This window comes from Diorhabda sublineata, chromosome 2 (assembly GCF_026230105.1).
Source record: "Diorhabda sublineata isolate icDioSubl1.1 chromosome 2, icDioSubl1.1, whole genome shotgun sequence".
Lineage (NCBI taxonomy): Eukaryota > Metazoa > Arthropoda > Insecta > Coleoptera > Chrysomelidae > Diorhabda > Diorhabda sublineata.
The window spans coordinates 29,822,039-29,846,130 of NC_079475.1; the positions used below are offsets into that span (position 1 = coordinate 29,822,039).

The window sequence follows — 24,092 nt, forward strand, 5'->3', positions numbered from 1 at the left end:
ATTCTATTATTTTCTATCATAATACAACTAATGGGACACCGCGGCAGAATTCTTTTTTACTTTCACTGTATTTTTCAGAGCCGTCTTTATGCATGGGCCCAGCAGGCCCAGATCTAGGGCCCTAGGCTCATGGGGGAGGGGTCTTAAAGACCAACTAATAGTAGAAAAAATAATTTATGAAATGAATTTTGTTATAAAATATACAAAATCATTTGGAATATCATTAAAACAAATTTTATCTAAAACATCAGGCTCAATGTATCAATAAGAAATCAGAAACACTCCATAAACTTATTTTTTACGTGAAACTATACGTAACTTAAAGCTGCTCGAATTTCTTTCAAACTCTCAAATCTTTAATATTGAGAACCTTTTTTTTAGAAAAGGCTATATTATGCATAGGGCCCCCTGGTTTTGAAAGATGGCAATGGTATTTTTCACTGTTTTCACTAATTATAAGTTGCTTCATAAATTTTCTAGATACCTTCGCACCATCACACTTATTCGGATTCAAAATTTGGAATAGAAATTTTCGTTGATATATTTTTGAAATCCACAATATAGGTATTTAGGATAAAGAAGTTACGGTCGGACACCCGGTATTTCAAAGCATAATTTAATCTTTAAGTTATTATCTAACAAGATTACATTTTGTAGGTCTTCATTCCATTACGCTTTCCTCAGATCTACTCAGCTATTTATAGTCTAATAATGAATGAATTATAGTTACCTTGCCGTTCATCCCTCTATTGGACAAACATGACCTGTTCAAGCTCATGATGTTCTTCGTTTACAGCTTTTTAATCACTATATTTTACGCGCGTTTTAGAACGTCTCAGAAATTGTAACACTTATCATTTAACAGTTCTCTTAGTTCTCAAAAACGTAGATATGTCTCGGAAACACATTCATCTAAATCTATTTCTACTTATTATCTTGTCAATTTTATAAAACAGTTTGAACGAATTCCTTAAAAATCTCATCTAGTTATATCTAATTTACTAACAAGCTCTAATTGTTTGATATGTCTATCGTTACTAAGGGACTCTTCTGTAGGGTAAAAAATTATTTTCTATTGAATAAAATATAATATCACAACGATTAAGGTACGTATTTAATTATTATTGTGTTACCTTCTTATGGATTAACTCACTCTATTTGAAAACAACTTATTTAAATTCTAATTCAGTCACATGCACTCGATGATTATCTACTTGGTGTTTTTTATTTCTTCGAAACTGACGAAAAAGTAGTTGAAAAAAAGTAGGTGAAAAAGTGCTTTCATTTGACAGTAGTTCTAACAGGTGTATAGTTGATAGAAAACACGTTTTTTTATATACCAACTAATTGATTATAGTTAAGCATAGATTTTTTTAAAACTTTTTCAATAAGTTCTTTATACGTTACAGTAGAAGCTTATATATTAAAATTATTAAATAAATGAGTGGAAGAACAACGGGGAGTAAACCGTCATGTACGGCTGCTCCGGGAAGACTATTCAATCGCGGCGATGGTTTGGTTATTTAGGTACCGTTATTAAAGAACGACACTCCGTAAACGGAGCTGACGTTTGAGAAGTAACGGTTTGAGGAAGAGCTGGGACACGATGTATGAAAATTTCGGGATATAATTAACGGAATGCGTTATATTCTCAAAAAAATCGTATATCTACAATTGAATGTTCATTACTTGACAAATTTTGATTATTTATAGATGTATACCATCGAATACACACCATCAATTCTTATTGAATCATTAGTTCTGAAATTGGAATTTCCTTTTTCGTTTCTCGCTTCATTGTTATATTTTAAAAACCAATTGAATACAACCAATGTTCCCAACTTCTAATTGTGCTTCTCCTTTTCATTAACCATTATTATCTTGATCCTTTCTTTATTATACCAATATAAAAGAAACTTTGACAAGAAAATATTGTTTTCTTGACGATATAATCATATTCATTTTATAGATACAAACAACTAGTTTACCTGTGTCAATACAATTCTAAAGGCCCCCTTTCATGGGTCTATGATATTTTATTTGAATCATGCGATCATGGTTCCATCTGTTTAGACAACCCATACATGTTTAATAATTGTAGTAGAAAATAGAGTTACTTGAAATCATGTATGTAGGTTAATCAGTTGCCCAAATCGAGATGAAATACGTGGGATGAACAGTGTAAATATATGAAAAAATCGGGGTTGGAGAAGTAGATGAAAAGTTGAGTTAGGGAAATTCGACATACCTAAACTAGAATTTCTAGAATCCTTGGTGATATTCTTACTGAACATACTGTTTACACTACCACTACTACTACACTTACACTTACAATTACACTGTCTAAGACTCGTTTAGATAACCAAGTTATCGTTTTCCGAGACTGAAGTTTACGTGTGAGTGTTGATATAGTAGTAGTATAAACAGTGTGTTTATTGTGACATACCTATACAAACGAGGTGTTAACTCTATATGTGACAATGATTAGCACTGAAATATCGTAACACCCTAATTTATTGAGAAAGTATATAGGACATTGTAGCCTTCGTAGCTTCGTGGAACAAAATGACAACACAGTAGGTATACATGAAGATGACATAACATACCTAGCCCTAAAGACCATCAAAGACGTTGTAAACGAGGTGGGAGAAGCTAAATTTCATCAGCCTCGACATTTCCTGCATCATATGTGAATTGGGAACTTGTTGGCATACAACGTTAGCAATATCTTTCCGTGTTACAAATCCTCTATCAAGTAGTAATTATTTAGTTTTGACAATGATATAAAAGTCACGGGGCGTAATTCCAGAATACGGTGGGTGTTCCAGTTTTTCCCATCCACAACGTCGCAGAGTTACTTTCATATTGTACTACACGTGCCAAATTATTGATTTCACAGCCCGCTTTTTGATTCGTTTACATATCTACGAGAAAAAAATAGTGGCGATGACTTCTGCTCCAACCCTTGTATATATTGGAACTAATGGCTACATGAATGATGCATTGATTTTTAACAAAAACCATTATATGCGGCACTCATAGAAAATTGATTTAGTTTACCCGCCAATATCATTTCCGTGGCTAATTTTTTCCTCTATGCACTAATATTTAAGACTTGCTGTTACTAAAATAGAATATTTTCAATTACCGTTCGTGCTAAACTAACTACTAAAACTACTTTTTGCGTTACGGCTTAGCATATTTCGAAAAACAAATGCTACCATTTTATATAAAGCAATCTCAATAGTTTGAGCTGCATGTACTTCACAGAACTTTATGCAAGTGGTATAAAAATAAATAAATCCAAAACTAAAATAGTGATAGTTCATAGACAAGACAACAATTCTCCACAAACATCAGAAATTGCAGGCTACGAAGTGGTAAACAATTTTAATTATCTTGGTTCCTTAAGTACAAACTCTAGGAAATACGAAATCGAAATATGCCGTCGTCTGACTATGGCAAGCTCAGCAACTACCAAGTTAAATAAAATATTGAAAGACAAATCTATCACGAAAACAACGAAACTCCGTCTAGTTGATGCTCTTATCTTACCCAATGCAACGTACGCAGCCCAAAACATGCACTTTAAACAAAGCAGATAAAAACCGAATAGAGGATTTCAAAATGTGGGTTTATAGACTACTCTTACGAGTATCATGAACAAAACACCGAACCAACGTATCCGTATTACGAGTATTACAAGAATTGATCCACTTACAAGGCTGCTAACCAGAATAAATCGTATGTATCTGCAGTACCTGGGACATATAGCTAGAAGAACAGGAACAATGAAACGTTTAATCATAGAAGGGAAAGTAGAAGGCAAAAGCCCAAGAGGATATATCCAACTAGATGGGTAGACCAAACAAAACCCTTAATAAATATGAGACTGCATCATGCCGAAAAAATTGCACAGGATAGGCAAGAATGGTAATAACTGCTGAATCAAATATAAATGGTGACACTTCATCCTTTAGAGGATAATGGGAAGAAGAGGAGGAGGAAGTGTAAAAACTATATTCGGTACCAATTGAGCGTAAATCGAAGGCAAAAGTAGAGAGTTAAAACGTTTCAAATTACTAAATGAACAAGCCTAAAGGTGGTTCACATTTTCGTTTTGGACATGAGCAATCAAAAGCTGTTAATAAGAGGAATTAGAAGGCTGAATTCAGATCTGCAGTCAGTTTAGGAAATTGGTTCCAGTTTTTGAAATATTAAATAAACTCATAACTTTGATAACTATGACAATAACAACCTGTAATTAAAAACTATACATCAGAAATGTGCGAAGGCCGATCTATGTTTTTTATAATACTTGTTATTTATTTTTTCTTTACTTTTTATCTTGAATTTTTCGCCCGACACTCATTTTGTTAGGATAAAATTATCTATCATAAATATGTAAACATACGCCATTGCCATTCATTTCAATTACATGGTATATTTGTGACATGAAATTAACCTTCGATGTCATAGCGGAAACACGTATCATTTTCTTTTTTAAATAACGTGAAAATAGCGTGATTTCTTTTTCTGTATCTAGTGGTTCACAATCAACTCTGTTACTATAAATTTAAATCGCAAATCAAATCACTTCACGAAATTAAATCCTTTTTTTTTTCGTAATGAAATCTAGTCTACGAACTGGTCGCCACTTCGACTAAGGTACTTGCACAAGGCTGAAACTGTTTCTAAATGTAGACAAATCAACTTCCGACAGGTTTAGCGCGGTTGCAATAATATCCACTGTTTTTTGCATATTGCAAATTTTTTGTTTAAAAAAATGTATCTTAGCAAATCTGGCTTTCGAGTATATTTTTAATTAGACAATTTTGAGTATAAAAAAAATTTCCAGATGATTTGCTCGGTTGCAAGTATTTGTAAAATGGATCGTTGCTAAGATCTTCCAAATCTAATTCCTAAAGAAAATATCTTGTAAACTATTTTGTAAAGTTATGCATTTATAATAAAATATCATGATACAGGTAATTTATATTTTTCTTCAATTACAGATACTTGCAACCAAGCAAATCATCTGGCAATTTTTTTTACTCCAAATTGTCTAATTAAAAATATACTCAAAAGCCGGATTTGTAAAGATTCATTGTTTTAAATAAAAAATTTGCAATATGCAAAAAACAGTGGATATTATTGCAATCGTGCTAACCCTGTCAGAAGTTGATTTTTTTTACTTTAAATATATTAAATAACATACAGAAAAAGTTTCAGCCTTGTGAAATACCTTAGTCGAAAAGCCGACCAGCTCTCCAACTAATCGTAAGTAATAAAGACGAAGTTATGAGTGAAGCATTACTATTTATATGTGGAACCAATTCCGATACCGATGATAAGTCACGATATTTATCTATACATTCATACCGACGACATTCATCGAACAAAAGTAGCAATTATCTACATGATGTTTCTATTCTGTCCACATCGATGACAAAAAAAAAAAGGATAAATTCAGCACGTGACCGCTTGTACAGCATTGTTTTGTGTTAAAAACAAAACCCAAGTAATGCAAATACATGTTTGAATGCATTTGACATATAGCACAAATGTAAAACAAATACTTTGAATTGAATTTGCAGCATCGTTTTTGCATTTTATATGTTCTGAAGTATCATTACAATACAGAAACCTACTCTAAAAAATATTTAATACAATCAAAATCAATTCAGCTACAGCCGTTATAAGAGCGTTGTTCTGCTCGTGTCCAAAAGTTGAGCAGAATTTATTAACATGTGCCGAAGGAGAAGCCAAAGCCGAACAAGTACCTGTTGTTAACTACAGTACTAATTCAGAATTACGTTGACAAATTCAGGAGAAAAATTGTCTGTATTGAGTATTTAATAGTTAATTTGATTTTTCAAAAGTTAAAAGTAAACGTATAGTAGAAAATATTACATAAATAATAAACATTCAGTAACATTTCTGGAGTCTCTTAAACATCAAATTTTAAAATTTAGTACCTATAGTGAATGGTGAATAAGTATTTATTTAGTCACTTATTTAGAAAATTAACAAAATAAAAAGTAATATTCAATCTTTTAAAGGAGATAGTCATAAGCTATCAAGATTTTTTCATTGCCCTATGTGCTTGATTTGTAACTTTAATCACTTACAAATGCAATCAAAAGTCTAAAAATGAATTAGAGTTCCCTGTTTTTGCAGCATTTTTCATGGATGCTTTACTCCTATGTACATCGGAATATATATTGGAAAAATTGAACCAAACAAACAAACTCTGTAAATATGTGATAATGTTATAGATATTTTCTTTCACAATATTCAGGAAAATGATAGATTGGCAAAAGAAATCAACCACTCAAACCTCCAAAGAAAATACCATTAAATATTATACTAATAATCAAAAACCACAACAGTAGTTGGGGCTTGAGTATCCGCAGCAGTTACCACATACTCACTACCCCTAGGCTCCTGTAAGAGCACATTTTAGGCAGATATGTGGAAATGAACATAAGAAACTATCAGAAATATGACATAGGGATCAATATCTATGGTGGGGCTACTATTAAAGTATTGAGCTCCTACGTCATCGACTCAAAGCTAATCTAAGAGTACCGTGGCAAAGTTAATGACAAACGCAAAAATAATAAGGTTCTTTGGGCTTAGGTTTCTGATCATTCGGAATATAAGGTCGATAATGTCAATATACTTACCAAGGAAGGCATGCAAAAGCTTCTCATTAGACATTAAAAAATATGGAAGATAATTACTCTGGCGGATGATTCCAGCACTGGACTACGATCAAAAAGTTTCCTTCGAACTTAACTTCTGCGAAATCTAAGAACTCTCTCGATCGCTTCAAAAATATGCTACCAGGTGAAGTATATTTCTCATAGACATTACCGCATCCAGAAGTACTTAATCTATCGAATATTGATGGGTGCAGATTTTGTAAGGAATGTAAAAAAATCTGAATCTCCTAGTAACACAATGTCTTTTCATTGTTAGCCACCGCAGAAAATGTTTGACAGAAAATTTTGGCGCCAGGCCAGATACTAGAGTAAATAAGAACTCGGTGTGAATAAATATAAAAATAATGTGAAATAAACATAATAGAAAGATGATGTTAACAGGGCCGGATTAAGCTAGGTGCTTGGGGGAGCTATAGCCCCGGGCCCCAGGTCCAAGAGGGCCCCATCATTTGGAAATCATTCTGTATTTTTTGATGTGTTGATACCACAAATCTAACGTATTGTTATTATTTTGTGAATTTTTCCGGGTTTTCGAATTCCTTAAGGGAGCCCCGTCATTATTTTAGCCCCGGGCCTTATAATTCTTTATCCGGCCCTGGATGTTAATCATGGAGTATAATCACTTATTTGAATAGAGGTGCAATTGCACGTATATAGAGGGAGTTGTGTTTAGGAGTAGAAGTTATATGAGAAGTATTTCATTCAAAAAATAATCAAAATACCTCGATTCAATTTTTCTCCGAAGATGCTCGTTTGTTGGAAACAGCTAAATAAACAAATAAAAGGAATAGAAAGAATAAGCATTCATTGTATATATCCTGGGGTGATATAAAACGGATTTTTAAACTATTATTTCTTTAAAACACATCGATTGAGTTGATTTCGATGTCATAACTTTTGCTTCCAAATCATTATCGAACTGCCTACTTAATAAATACTTTGTGCAACTCGTTGCAGCAACAAGAAAAAATATATTTGTTTCCATGCTCATTTTTATTCCTCGCATAGTATAGACACTTTTGCAGCAATGCTAAACATTTTCAAACCTTCCATGTAATAGTTGCTATGTTTCTCATCGGAATAGGTGTTTATATGTTTTTATATGCGACAAGTCTTCGTCTGATGTGAATCGCACTCCTGCAGGTGAAACTTTCTGGTTGAGACAAAGGTTAAAGTCATTGGGTGATTACGTTGGTTGATCCAATTCGAAATGCAATAAGTGAATTTTAACCATGCTCACAGAAGTGTGGGAAGGTGCGATGTCCCGATGGAAAAGCACTTTCTTTTTCAAATGGGGTTGGTTTTTTGCAATTCGTTCCTTTACCTTATCAAGCAATGATGGGTAATACTCTACTGTTATTGTTGTTATTTCTATCTCTCTAACCTTAATTTGATGGTCGTCCAGAACTGCGTCGGATTTAGGGAGAATTTAGGGGAGCTGAAGCTCTAGGTACCGAGCAGGTATGGGCCCCGCAAATAATCGAAACGTTTCTAAATGTATATATAGCCCACCGATTGCTCGTGACGATACCTAAAACGAATTTTGAAACAGAAATGTCGTTATTTTAGAGAGAATGAAAAATGTACATTAATTTATATTGTTAGATGAGCTATTGTCGGCGTTAACAAGACTGTGTATTGAAAACGAGATATTGCAGAATATGAATTTTTATAAACAACAAAAAAATCGAGAAAAAAATTTTTTAATAAAAATAAAGATTTTAATTTATTCTTATATATAATTTATATTTAGTCAAAAAGTAATATATCAAATTTAAAAAACTTCGAGATGATTGCGATTTCCTTAGTCCCACTATTTAATCCAACGCTAGTCCAGTACCATTTGGATGGTATCGCTGGTTGTCACAGTTTTTAGCCACACAACGAATAATAATTCTGCGTAAATATGAATCTATCTACAATCCAAACAAGTACAAAAATGTATGGTACAAAAGTATTGTGGAAGAAAATTGGAATTACACTTGGAATACAATACATGTACTTATTTAGCTATTAAAATATGTAATAAACTCTTCTTTAATAGTCATTGCATCATTAGATGACTTTGTGTTAGAAGTGTGGACTTTATTCCAAGTTTCGTTAACTTGTTTCAATTTCCTGCATAATAATATTACAGTGTTTTATTCTTTCATAATTATGTATACAATATGCAGCCCTCGTAAACGAGAATAGTTTTTTCAACATGGCATATGAAACATTCTCCATTTTGTAGCTAAAATACCAAAAGTATTTTCAATGCTATGACGGACAGGGCATAATCTGTAGTTTTAATTTCCATGTTTCGTATCAGGTTCGTTAGGACCGGTTAGTATTGTTTTTTTTTGTTATTGTTTTTTTTTTCAGTAAATAGTCAGATTTAGGTTAGGTTATTTACTATGAGTTTCTCTTCTTTTATTTATATCATTTTCTCCTTGTACACGCAAAAGTATTCTGACATAATAGTAGTAATATTGCTTCTTTCTCGTCAGATGAACACATTGGTCAATTTACACAATCTTCATCAGACATCATGTACAACATAAGCGTCAAAAACAGTGAAATAAAATATGTCTGCCGCAGTCCGGTACGTGGAGTTTGGGTTACGTGCTTCTCTCGAATACGTTAAGTAAATCTATGCGTGACCCGGTGTGCGTGTGACATCAGTTTTAGTCAAGCTCGTTTGAATTTAACTGCTCAAAATTTTACGGTCGTGAATGATGATGCACGTTACCCAGTATTCTAACTCAATTTCTCACATTTACAAAAAAATCTTCACAACGACTCATTCATACGATTGTTAAACAAAAACTAATCATTTAAAATGGCTGAAATTTCAATGAGAGACTACCAACGCGTGCGCGAATACATTTCCGACCATATACTGAGACAGACATCTTCAGGTTGAGGTTATAAACTTTTCAGATAATCCTCGTATATTATTCGAATAATTTGAGGAAATACGTTACTTATTGGTGTGTGTGTGTGTGTGTGTGTGTGTGTGTGTGTGTGTGTGTGTGTGTGTGTGTGTGTGTGTGTCTTACGTCTATAATTAGAAATAGTGTAAAAAATTTGAAATTAGAAACAAAATATTGTATTCTATACATCTTTGTTAATTATATGATCAACCTTTTAATTATACAAAATGTGCTTCAGTGACTATACATCCAGTTTTCATCTTTTATTTGATTAATAGTCTTTCTTAACGAAAATCTCTGTGCAGTCGAGTTTTCTTTACCTAAAAAAGTTAGCTATATTCAACTATTCTAACATAATATATCAACTATTGACAATCTATTATTCAATAACTTTTCCGATGTGAAATATTGGAAAATGTATAAAATGGTGTGATGTAACGAAGTCAAAAAGAAAATATGGTTATTGATTGTTGACGAAAAACCGCCAGTTTGAAGCTTTTCAATAATATCACAATATTAGAATGGAATTTCAATTCAATGACCCATTTTCGGTTTTTTAAGGAGTCATACATCTCAACTACTCAAACACGGCGGCATTACAGGAACAGAACCACTTAAAAAACATCCCACGTTATTTGAATCTCAAGAGAAATAAGAAGATCGACATACCTGTTAAAGAGGGTCACTAGAACGCCGTCGGAATACTGTGTTTTCAAAAAACATAAAAAGTACTGGGAATTCATTCCTGGCATAGCTTCTACGTTAACTTGCTAGTTGTAAAACTGATACGGAAAAGACAGTTAAATGTAAAAGGAAACATAGTTATTTAACTAGTAATAGAAGATTTAAACTTAAAACATAAAATGTCTAATAGATACCTAATGGAGCATGTTGTTTGTAAGAATTAATATTTGAGAAATCATATCACAGAAATTAATATCTAATATTCTCATAGCAAGCGCTTTTATTCTTCTGCTCTGATCCAAAATTTTAATGAATAGAGTTTACACGTTATGAAATTGATAATTATATTATTATTTTATATGTTTATCGTCAAATAAACCCCATTCATACTTAATAGAGTCAAAGAAAATTCCTAACTAAACGAGTATTCTTCAGCTTATATCAAGTTCATTACAAATAAAAATTATTATTGCTTGTTCTAATATCACTAATATTAATCACCCGGATGTCATACTATTCCTCATTTGGATACTATTGGACTAAATATAATAGCTTGCCTTAACCTCTCTTTTAATGTATCTGTTTTAAACAGCAAAGAATTGAAACCAGAAATTTCATCTATCCTCAATAGTTTCCTGGTATTTTAACTACGAGACTGGCGTCAGATCTTGCTGTGGTTAAGTTGATGTCATACATCATACATAAGTGTTCCAAGGTATTTGATCGCTTTGATCATATCATTAAGCTGTCCGAAATTGGCTCAATTACCTAATTTTTTCATCAAGTTGTTTATACCAAACCTGACGGAAATAAGTGGTTACTATATTTATCAACTAATTATGAGAAGGCCTTATCGCTTGTAGTTGCCTGGATAAACCCTTTGCATCCCACTTGGTCGCCTTCGACCTAGATAATAGAGGCTTTCCAGAATTCTAGAATCCTCTGGGCACTACTGGTTTGAAAGCAAGGCTGTTCGTCTGGGTAAACAGTCTTCTCCTCTCGTTTACTTGGCTGCGGTATCCAGACTTTGGCTTGTTAGCAGCCATATAACTGGGGCCATGCCTCTTTGTTTTTTCCTTTTCGAGATGTTCAATAATGTACAAGTAAGAGATTCCCACTGCAGGTTTGGGCCCTGTCAGCGGTTGAGAAGGTTCCAAGTGACTAGGTCATCGGAAATCAAAAAAATTCTACACTACGGTTTCCATTTGATAGAAACTAATGCACCTTCTTAGGTGTCACATAGTTCAGTTGAAGAGTCAACATTATTTTTGAATTTTAAAACAAGATTGTTTTGAAATAATATTTTTATATTATTGCTTATGCAGATGATGTGAAGCTATTTTATTCTATAATCAATATTAGCAATTGCCTCTTACTTTGATCTGATATTGGTACTATACTTGAATAGTGCGAGAAAATGCACTTCTTAATATTCTCAAATATATAATACCTTCATTTTTTTACTAGGAAACTGAACCTTGGTTCAATTATAAGAAATTCTAGACAATTCTTTTAAATGCACGCATTTTAATACCTGGAGTTGTTGTTGATATTCATTCTGAACACACTATTCAATGCTGCTACTATACCCACATTCACAATTCACTTCGGTTCCTGAAGACGATAACTTAGTTATTGGAACGCGCATCAGAAAACAGAATTCTAAATATTTGTGTAATGATAGTTGTATAAAGTATTCAGTATACAGAACGTTTATTGAATAACTAAGAATATTTATCTACTTTAAGGAATACCTCAAAAGATATTGTTGTGATATTCTTGAAAGCTTTATATTTTCAAAATAACGTCTTCACGATTATTTCAATGCGTGAATATGAGACCTTTACCTTACAGAAACTATTGACTATCAATTATTTCTAATCTTGATATAACTATAGTCCTCGCGCTTTCACATATGGAGCTATTGTGTGGTTTCAATCTACAGAGAAAGTAAAAACTAGCGTACAACTGGACAGAGATTACAGCCTTGCTTGTAGAGGACTAGAGTCTACAATAATGGAGCCAACTCCTGGAGCAGGCTTTTTGGCAGAAGACACTCATAATATTATTAGGGGACACGTAGTCGTCGTCCAAGCCAAAATAGTCGATAGTATGTAATGTGATCGGGCGACCCTACAATAATTTGAATCTGCCCAGACAGCTGAGTTACTATAAAAACCACAACTGTCGTTATGATGTGTTCTAGGCAGCAGTGCAAAATTTCCTAGGTGGATTGGTTAGTGATAGCTGCAAGATCCAGCTCTTTTGGGAGATGGATAAGCCTTCCTATGTTCACAACGGTTCCTCACCGCCAAGTAACAATGAACTGTGAAGAACTTGTTGATGCTGAGAATCTATATTTTATAATAATGTTTCAAACAGATAAAACTTTGTAAACTGCTATTCCTGTGCGGTAAGAGAAGGTAGTGAACCTCAACTAAGAGCCTCCATCTACAAGTAGTGAATTTTGTTATCCATACAGAGAAGTATGGAATGTCTGTAAGGTAAAAATTCCGGGATCAAAAAATATTTTGACCTCAAAAAGAAGTGCTTTGTAATTTCCAAGTGGAGTGCTGCTCTGAAAGGGTTTATTTTCGAGGCCTCAGTATGGAAAGTTGGAGAGCACGTTTTATAATAAAGGTTAGAAAATGACAGCTAGGTAGACTGTGTTGAGTAGGCTTGAAGATATTGTAGTTACATTAGCAGAAAGACGAGGGTCGAAAATTTAGGCATTGATGTGCAGAGTGATCAGTTCTGATGTGCTGTAGAGTGCTGTCAGAATGCCGTCGAATGCCATCAGACCCATTCCAAAAACTCATAGCTTAACCTAACCTACATTCGAGGAATATAGTTCAGTGTTGAGTTCGGGAGTTCTGAGGGACAGGCAACTGTCGAGTGCCGTCGAATTAACAATAATTTCCTGATCCTCAGAACTTTCGATCTCAACACTTAAGTATATTACTCGATTTTAGGTTAGGTTAGGTTAAATTAGACGAAGAGTTTTTAGAGTAAGGCTGGTAGCACTCTGCAGTATACAGCCTCAATATCCCCGTGAAAAATAACACTCTATTCTAAATCACCAAAGCACTCAACACACGTTAATTTCCAATCATACACAGAACTACTATTTACACACTCTTAATATAAAAGAACAAAAACTCATAATAATTAACCACAAAAAACAACATCAAAAACGTTATGAAGGAAAGTACAGAAGAGCAAGAGAGCTAGAAATGAAAGACAAAAGACCAGTGGAAAAGGGTTTGCGAAAATGTATGTCGGCATCGGAAGAACAATAAGTGGAAAATCAAAAAATTCAGTGATTAGTAAATTCATACCAAAAATCGGGAGATTCAGAAGATTCAAAAAGATTACAGATTATACAATTTTAGACTATCATAGCAATGAAATTTGGAACTAAAATGAACAAAGTCATGCAAATAAAGAATAAGTTTATGAAATTTTTAAATATTTGTTGTGAATTTGGTCGAAAAGTGATCAGTCTGGAAGTGTCGGCAAACTCTTTCAATAGAGTCAACAATCTTATCTGATACGCACGAGATTATGAATCATAATAACATGCATCCAAACAACTTCGTATTTTCATTCATTACTCTACTCATGCTTTTCTTAGAAGCAACTCCTACCATCCCACTATCACGTGCTCTAGAAAAAATTTCAAGGTCCTTTAAAATTCGTGATATGACTCTGTTTCCCATAGAACTTACTCGATATTTGAATGTATTCAATTTTTTCTTTTCAAATCCTTGACTTCTCTGGATTACTTGATATGAACTTAAAGTTAGTATAGTATAGTACGACAGAAGTAGAATTGGTGAACAATTTCTCTACTAAAGAAACTACAACAGATTCGTTAAAAATATTGCCAGTTTCTTATTAAAAAGAATAAAATCCAAATGGAATAGTATCACATAATTGAAAAATTATTTCGATTTATTATGTTACGTATCATAATTCTTCAATTATAATGTAATAATAAAAGTAACGCCAGCATCCTGGAATCATATTCCCATCTCTGGACTTACTGCAGTGGCACTCGAGATTCGAGACCGGGACATCGGTGTCCCTATTGATCAACGAGAGTTCGCGCCAAGAACTCGCGCAAGTCCTTGTAATTTCTGTTATTATCACGCCTGTATTTTATATTTCTGCAGGATATCTCTCTTTCGCTCGCATCTTTACCTTGCTCAAGACTCAACACATTGCAGAAGCTATACCACTTGTTTGATCATTGATATGCTATGGTTTCGAATTTTACTTTTTATATCAAAAGAAAAAAATAGTCTTATGTTGTTCTTGTTAATATGTTCTAGCCAGAAAGAAAGAAATTATTGAACCTCAATGGAAAATTTCTTTCCAAATATCTCACAAAAGAGAAAAGATGGAAACAAGGTTTTAACAGTTGTTTGGAAATAAGTTTTTTAATGGAATACATCACATATTATATCAGATTATGAAATTCTCCAGACCTTCATGTCGTAAGACCTGAATTTTATGAATACGCATGTAGACACTAATTTTTTCTCACCCAAATTCTTTGGTTAAACTGATTTAATGATCACTAAACGTAAATAAGTTGGTAAACATAAAAATTGGTATTCTAGTACTGTAACTGGAATCCTTAAAACAGTAATAACCGTTTGAAGAAACAAATTTTAAGATAAATAATTTTCAGCCGTTTACAAGTACGATCTGTTTAAAAAAATCATTAAATTCATTCGTGATAACATATTAGATACCTATCCACTTGTCAATGGTTTCTAAATGAATATCGATTAATTGTCATCATTATTGAATGTCAATCACTACAAACATTAGTTTTTCTTAGAATGTATTGATATCTAGTTAGCCTAGACCGATTCCATGCATAAACAAAATATTGGGTTACTATAGAAGTATCTTATTAGAAGTATCAGTGTAAAGTTTGACGTCAAAAAAGTAAGCCAGAGTTACGCAATAAATTAAAAGAACAAATATTTCCATCGAAATTGTGAAAATCGTAAAAGTATCGAGTCATCATCAAGTACCTGTATTTGAAAGGGTTAAGAGGTAAGCAGATTTACGAAGATATGCTTAATACTCTTGGTGATTAGTGTCCTTCGTATGCGACCGTGAAAAATTGGACTGCAAGCTTCAAAAGAGGTAAATTTTCCATTGAAGATGATGACCAATCGGGAAGGCCAGTTTCTGTGTCAGTCCCCGAAAATATCGATGCAGTTCATGACATGATTTTATCAGACTGTCGAATTGGGCTAAAACGAATATCTGAAGCACTGAATATTTCATACGAACGCGTTCATCATATAGTTCACGTCAATTTGGACATGAGAAAAATTGCTGCAAAATAGATCCCCAAATTTTTGAAAGCTGACCAAAAACGTTCAAACTGTGCTCGATTTGAAAACGATGTAGACTTAAACCGAATTGTTACTATGGATGAGACTTGGGTACATTACTACGATCCAGAAACAATGTAGCAATCGATGGAATGGCGACACTCTGATTCTCCAAGACCTAAGAAGTTTCGTGCCCAAAAATCTGCTGGAAAAGTTCTTGCTTCAGTTTTTTGGGATTGCCATGGAGTAATCATGATTGATTTTTTGGATAAGGATAAGGAACAATAACTGGACATTACTATTCGACATTACTGACCACTATGCGGGAAAAAATTAAAGAGAAAAGACGCGGAAAGCTATCCAAAGGTGTTTTGTTTTTGCAGGACAACGCCCCTGCACACAAATGTCATGTTGCCATGTTTGCAAAAAATTCGTGATTCGTTGCAGGTTCGCTGTAATAAATGTATCCAATTAAGAGAAGAATATTTTGAGTAATAAAATATTTTCACATTGAAATTTTGTTTTATTCTACAGTAGGCTAAGAATTTTCCAATATATCCTCGTTAGCCCAGCGTATATAATCACTTATTCTACGTGGTTTTATTAAAAAGTAAAGAACAATTGAAGAAGTTTTTCGCATATTCACTGATAAGTCCATAACACGTTATTAATAGATCAAACAATGTAAAAATGGCAAGAGATTGAAAATTATGAATTGAAATGATAAGCAACTGAATATGCTAAAAGTTGAGGAAAATACTTAGAGATAAAAATATAATCAAACCAATAGGAGCTAGACAATAATATAACTCAAACGTTTATTATATTTCACTACAATCAAAAACTTATAGCCGATGGCGCGTAGAGATTACACTTTTGTGTATTAATGAAAGAAAAAGAGAATTTTCGTAAAAACGTAATATTTTATCTCAACGATGAAGTGAATGGACTTAATTAACAAATTTGTTAGTCGTAATTCCGGTTGGATGAGGAAAAGGTACAGAAATAAATGTTTGCACAGGAATTATTAATGAACTAATAATCTGACCTTTCTTTATTTAAACGATGACAGATACTTGGACTTATTAGAAAATTTCCCTTGTGCCAGAAACTTCATCCATATTTCCCCATTCTAACTATCCCTTCTTATGTTCTGATGACATATATAAGCTATCAGAATTACGCTTTTTCTCATTACACCTGAGCCGATCAAATCTCTTTACAATATCTCCACACAAGTAATAAAATGAAGCTTTCGATAACTTGGGTTTTATTGTATGGATACATTGAAAGTGATGTTTATAAAAATAAATTAATACATATTTGAGTGATTCAGTCGAGCAATTTTGTAAAATACATGAAAATAGTGAAAGTATTCCACCTCAAACATTTACTGTAGTCTATGTTTGGTAATGCTTTTTCATTTTTCAAACTAGGATTATTGTATTAGGAGTAAAGTTATAATATTAAAATAGTAGACATTTTCAAGATTAGTCGGTACGTTTTTCTTTACCACTGCGTATATTTTATTTTCTGCGACAACCCAAATACGTATAAAATTATTTTTTTATGTTTGATGTTCATTACATCTGGGTAACCTTAGAACGAAGATTATCGAGAGATCCAAGAAATCAATAATTTTATATGATATACAGGGTATTCCATTAAAAAAAACAGCACTACTCGTACGTCGTTCTTATAACTCGAAAATTTGCTGTGGCAACCATGCAACACCTGTTTCTATCTATTGTGAGTGTTGGTGTAGTGGTAGTGTAAACAGTGTGTTCAGTACGAATATCACCGACGGTTCCAGAATTTCCAATCAAATAAATAAATATAATAACGAGCAACTACAAAGAATTTCAAAATCACATAAGAATACATATTTCTTCTGTGTATATTCGTTACGAACTATTAGCTATGGTAAAGTATTACTTTCGTTCAAAATATGGTGACATAATTTTTGCTTATAGGTTCTGTAATGGTAGAACTGCTGCTAGAGAATATTACAAGAGCTTTTCTGATTTTAAAATTCTCAGTTAGATCTAGCATTTGGGTCAGTTTTTAATTATTTGCGAGAAAATGGTAATTTTCCTAGTGAAAAAACAAAATGACATGTTGATGGAGTGGAGAAAGGGTCGAGAACTTGATGCTACTCAGTCAAAAGTGAGTATAATCTCACAAAAAAATCATTTGTACACATTTCATACCTATTCAAATGGTTCGGCGATTACATCCTATTGTATATATTAACAATCATCGACCAACGACCAGCAGTGTACAGGACAGTATTAACAGATAAAGGCTCATTTAAATGAGACGGGATAAATAATTCCCGTCATTCTCATGTGTAGTCTGAAGAAAATGCTATATGAGAATGTCGTTCCTAGTTAAGGTTTTTAGTTAAACGTGGATTGGTGTCATAAATGACTATAGGTACTCACTTTGTGGATGATCCTTTAAGAGGACAGGTCTATTCAGAATTATGACTTTGCACTGTGATATAACATTTAAATAATGTTTTTCGCGAAAGTTCATGGTTTTTAGAATCCCCTGATTTCAATCCCATTGATTTGGGAACAGTTTAAATTACCAGTTTACATACAGAATATTCGTATCCGACAACAATTGATTCGAAAAGTGTAGAGGCTGCTGGATTCTATTTCGAGAATCCACTTCAGATTTTCGTTATTTTGTTGTAATTATCGAATTTTTTTCAGTTCTTATTTCGCGTCTTGACTCTTGACTACATAATTGTAGTTATTGTTTCAATATTATTGCTCATTATTGTTATTAGCTGCTGTTTTTAGTTAAAATACTCAAAACATTTGTTTAAATACGTTATTATGTGATACATCATTATGGTGTTTGTTTTTTCACTAAAAACTAGAAAAAAACCTTGTCGCATATGTGGTTTATGTGGTTTGCAAATTACTTATTGCATTTAAAAAAATATTTTACAGGGTGCAATCTTCAATACGAATCCTTAAATTGATTTTTATAAAACCAGTTTTGGAATTCTTCACTTTAATACCAGTCGAATGCTTGTTAATAGTGTACTGCATGGTGAGAAAATCTAAAAAATCAAATGAACGGTGTAAATACTATAACCAATGAAAATTTATGGTCAATTCCGCAAAGCACCCGGTAAATTGATAAAGAAGAGAAGTTGACACTTTCTACTAGCCAGATGATATACTCCCTGGCGGATTGTACATATGGTAGACGTATGTAAAGTTCCTCATAACTCACAGTATACATAGTAGGAACAGTAGACATAAACGAATATACCTTGATCTAGGTTGTGTGAGAAGGTCTGAAGTACATTTGGAAGAAATACTCTTTATTTTCTTCAACAGTATTCCAGAATTTCCCGAAGATGATAAAGAAATATTATCCAGTGATAACAGCATATTTAAAGAGAGTTTAAAAACTTAATAAAAAGAAACGAAACACTCAATCGAGAGTTTTTCTGTAACAATTTAAAAGGACTCTCAGCAGAGAAAGGTTTGTCGATTGGAACCTTTTGATTAATTGTAATATCATGTTTTTTAAGAAATCATGATATATGTTCAAAAAATAATGTAGTCATTGTCGACGGAAGTCACAATAAAACGTTGGTGTGAGATAGTACCTTCTCTTTCAGCAGATATCCTCCGTTTACTTGGTAGACATCCAAGAATGGTAAGCGTTCAGAATATCAAATTCTAATGTTTAATTTGAATAAAATGCTGCATCTCCTTTTTGTACCAAGTTTATTGCCTTGACATATATTTTTAACTCATTTCTTTTATTTCTTTGTATAATTGAATAGATACGTCCAGTTCATTTTTTGTGCATATCTATGTTTCAATTTATTTAATAAAAATGGTATTTTCAGAGAAGCAAAGTATTCAAGTCCTGATATTGTTGGGTTATGAGGATAGAATACGAAATAGTATAGTGAAATTTGCATTCATTTCATACAGTTATTAAGAACTATAAATTTGAATAACATGGTACAGAGAAAGACTTTTCCCAGAAGTGGAATGTGTTTTATAAAAAAATAAGAAATTGGACATTACTTCAACCCTCTAAGAATGTCAATATTTGTTAACGGTATTATTGGCCGAAAATAACGTTGAGTATAGACTAACGATTTGGAGGTTCCTGAAAACAGAAAAATACCACTTATATAAAGTATCTTCTTCAACTGTATTCAGAAGATGACTATGGAAATTACGTGAGGAAATTTTGAGACAATGTGACAAGAGAAATTGATTTCCATGGATTACTCTTTTTAGACGAAGCACTTTTCAATTATATCAAGTAGTTCACAGGTAAAATTATAATTATCTACACTGGTTAAGTCATGTTCAAAGCATTTAAAAGGTGATAAGTCTATAATTTTTTAAGAACCTTATACCTGAACCCTACTTAGACTTTTTAATATTATTAATAGTACCAGTTAAAGCTGTTATAATTTAATAGCCACCAATATCCCCAAACTTAACACCATTAGATTTCTTTCTAAAGATGAGATTTATCAGATTTGTCCAGCAAATGAAGAAAACACAAATAGAGTGGAATCAAATGATATATCGGCTAAAAATCTTTGGAATTCCATATGTGGAGTTTTACCGTCGCTTGAGAGCTTACCAAGTACAGGGTGGAGGACACTTTCAACATTTGCTATGTTAATTCACCCGTAGATAGTAGTTTTTGTAACTTTTTTGTTTTTGATAGAATCATATCTCTATTAGAGAGAAAAAAAGTTTAGTGGAGTTGCAACTAAGAAAAAATTTCCATCTATTGGTATGGTATGGAAGCTTATGCGGTCTAGTTTCGAAAAACGTTGATTGGCTCTTAATTATAATATTAATTTATAATAAAGATATTTATAATTATTAGTGAATATGAGTTGCTAATAATTCAATTGATCGTCTCAATAATCAGACTATTAGTCATCTTTTTCTGATGATGAAATATCGCTCGTATTAATATTATCAAATTATTCGACTCTAAGAATTGAACAGAACTATTCTCAAGATTTTGTAACTTCCAACTAATTTCATGTCAACCACAAACTAAATACTACCTTAATCAGTCCAAAACATTCTCTTGTTGTTTTAGCTTTTGGTGCTTTACTGAACTAAATAGTCGATTAAGTTAACCGTATCGTATCCAAAGTACGAGTGAACGGCATGAATTCAGTTTCAGTTCAGTTTAACAAGAAAATAAACAAGAAACATAGTGTTTAAGACATGATATGACGAAGTTATATTTTTTCATACAATTTACAAACGGTGGCCTAGAAATATGTACTTTAATTTTAGAGTATATCAAAATCAAAGGAACTTTTATGCGCACTTTTCTCTAGAGCTTAACAACATGAAGAAAAAAGTAACAAAAAACTCCCTGAAAGAGTGAATAGAGAAGTATATTTTTGTGGTTTTTTTAAAGTTAAGTGACAGAAAATTTTTTTATTATCTATGAAAATTATTTTTTCTACTAATGTCAAAAAAAAGGTTCGCGCTCTGATAACATTATGCCAAATGTATATTTTTTTCATTTTCCTATATTATCCCATAACTGTCTGCGAAATGCAGCACAGCACACTCGTGGATTATTTTGTAGAACGTTGTTTCAAATGGAGTGGCGCATATTGAACCCATCCCACAGCCAGCTCAGACCCAACCTGGTTTGCGTGGTACGGAGTTGTACTAGCAACACAGTTTCGTGGGTCGTGGGTAGCTACTTTTGAATAAACCATTACCAAAAAGTTTTTCTTTTGACTCAAAAATGGAAAAATTAATCGAAATTGTGATATCCTTTCCTGTACTCTAAGATTCTACTCATGAAGATTATATAAGAGCAAAACTGCAAAACTGAAGGATGATTTGTGGGAGAAAATAGCAAAAGAATTAAATTTTACGAATGGTAAGTGATTTTATTTGTAATACTTCACCTTAGTAGTCTGAGAGAACGTCAAAGAGAAGCTCTTCGAAGGCAACGAAAAAAAAGTGGGCAACAGGCAACGCAGAATAGGCTATGGACTTATCAGAAACAAATGGAGTTCCTGAAACCTCACATGAAACACAGAAATACAGTTAGATGTCTGACTTCGTCCCTGGAAAATCAGTTGGAAGAGGAGGACCCTTCAGATAGCATGATATTCCTCAGAGTTGACGATCCAAATTGTGGCAAACCAATTGAACTATCTGAAAACGTCGCCTCTAAAAGTACCAAAAAAATTAAATTATCCGCTGATCCCGGAGGACAGTGACGACAGAGCCAGAAAGAGGGACGAATTACGTCAAAAGCTTGTTTTCTAGAAACGAAAAAATCAGGCGAATTACAAAATGACGCATTATACCAGTTTTTTATGTCTATATATACTACAACTAAAAGTCTTCCATCTAAATACCAAAAAGGAGTCCGAAAAAAATTGTTTCAAGCAGTGTCTGATGTCGAAGATAAAGTTCAGGATGAAAACGCAGAAAAATGTGCAGTCAAGCAGAATCCTCAGAGTAACAGACAACCAATTTCATCAACCCTCTAGCCTAATACTGCACTTTCTTATTTCATAACACAAGAATTTTTTTCTCCATCGAACTCAACATCTATCAGCTCGCTGGAAACGACAGAGAGAAGCTGCTCAGGACATGAAGACGATTCCTCAAGAACATTTTTTGAGTTATGATAGCATGTATAAATTCACTGAATAAATATTTTTCAAAAAAATGTCTTTTGTTATAAATATTGAATTTTTTTAACCTTAACTCAAACGTACTGCTAATTTTTCTTCACACCCGATAGGCTTTTATGCGTTGCACTCTTGACCAGTAATATCCTTTTCAATTAATTTATGATCCTCACTAAACTGTCTTCTGTTTAACCGAAACGCCTCCTTGAACATATTTTCTGGAATTTCACCAGATAACTTGAACTCTCCGTAACTCACTCTTTTTCGCAAAAACATCTGAAGATTTGTTTTCAGTTGATCCAGTTTTTATGCGCCCTGATTTGTATATATCTTTTACTGAACCAGTTTCCTTAAAATTTTTCACCAATTTACTGACAGTAGATCTTGTTATGGGATTTCGGTTAGGATAAATATTATTAAAGATATTACACTTTCTGGTTGAGTTCTACGGCTACCACCTTATCCTAATTTCATTTTAATATCAATTTACTCTTTTTCAGATAAACGATCCATCAAAAATAATAACTTATTGAAACGTCAAATTTGTTATTGTAGTAGTCATAGCCACCTAAATGTAAACTTCGGCGGAGAAAACGCAAATGTATTTCTTAAGGATTTCGAAAAACGGAAAATATACAGGTTGATTCATTTGAAATAACCCAGTTCGTTATTTTTCGGAAAAAGGAAATATCTGACAACAATGTAAATACCACTGTATTTACGGTCGTATCACAAGACCCTTATATACAGAGATTTATGAAAATCGTACAAGCCGTGTCCGAAATAATTGAGGCGTTCCACACATGAAACTCACTCGATTAATTTTTTTAATTTCTATTTTTTTAACTAAACTTAGACCTTTTTATATCATATATATTTTTTGTGCACTTTATGAGATGTTTTAATGACAACCAGTGAATAAATCAGTATTATTCCTATACCAGATTCAAATTCAGCTCGTAATATTGTAGTTTTGGGGATTGGAAAAGTATCTATTTTTGGTAATTATACACTTTCACGGTCACCTGGTTTTTTGGCTCTAGAAAATCGAAAAATGGATGGATTTTAATGATCTTGGTCTCAAAATGTTCCATTTTACGGCGGATTTATAAAAAAAATTAGTAGAAATAGCTGGAATGAAAATTTCTCATAGTTTTACTGTTTTAAATCGTAAAAAAAACGGTTTTGCAAAATCCTTTACAAAAAATTATGGTAATTATACACTTTGTTGGTCTCAAAATGTTCCATTTTACGGCGGATTTATAAAAAAAATAAGAAAATTAAAAAAATAAATATTTTTTACAGTTTCATGACTTTAAATGCAAAAAAATGACTTTCTACATATGATCCTTCGTAACTGTTTCTGACGTCGTAGAATCAAGTTCGTATATTTTTTTTCGCAATTTACATAAAAAAATGAATATTTTGAAAAAAAAAGTTTTTCTACTATTTAAGGTTTAAAACTATTTAAAACCGCAAATTCAGCCACTACCCCCGTGTTTTTCATAAATTCGTCGTAAAATGGAACATTTTGAGACCAAAATTATAAAATTTATCTATTTTTCGATTTTCAATGGTCCAAAAACTATTAACATTGAAGAATATAGTACGAAACTATTCACGAAAATTGATTGTTTTTCATCGATTTCATTTTAAGCTATAAAAACTGAAAAAATCATTCTTCTTATATATTTTTATTAAATTGTTTATTAATTTATGTAGA

General features: G+C 32.6%; 1 protein-coding gene across 4 annotated transcripts in view; it reads right to left on the bottom strand.

The window, feature by feature from the left end:
- LOC130452756 (alpha-catulin) overlaps positions 1–24,092 on the bottom strand; it is a 298,775-nt gene that overhangs the window by 185,145 nt on the left and 89,538 nt on the right. For 2 of the 4 annotated variants that reach the window (XM_056792176.1, XM_056792175.1), the window contains exon 1: positions 731–1,514. The exons of 1 other annotated variant lie outside the window; for it this stretch is intronic. In XM_056792176.1, the coding sequence (XP_056648154.1) occupies positions 731–778 (48 nt within the window). In that variant the 5' untranslated portion in view covers positions 779–1,514. Of the gene's footprint in view, positions 1–730; positions 1,515–24,092 lie in introns of those variants that run through there. One more of the 4 variants, XM_056792178.1, reaches the window with a different exon arrangement.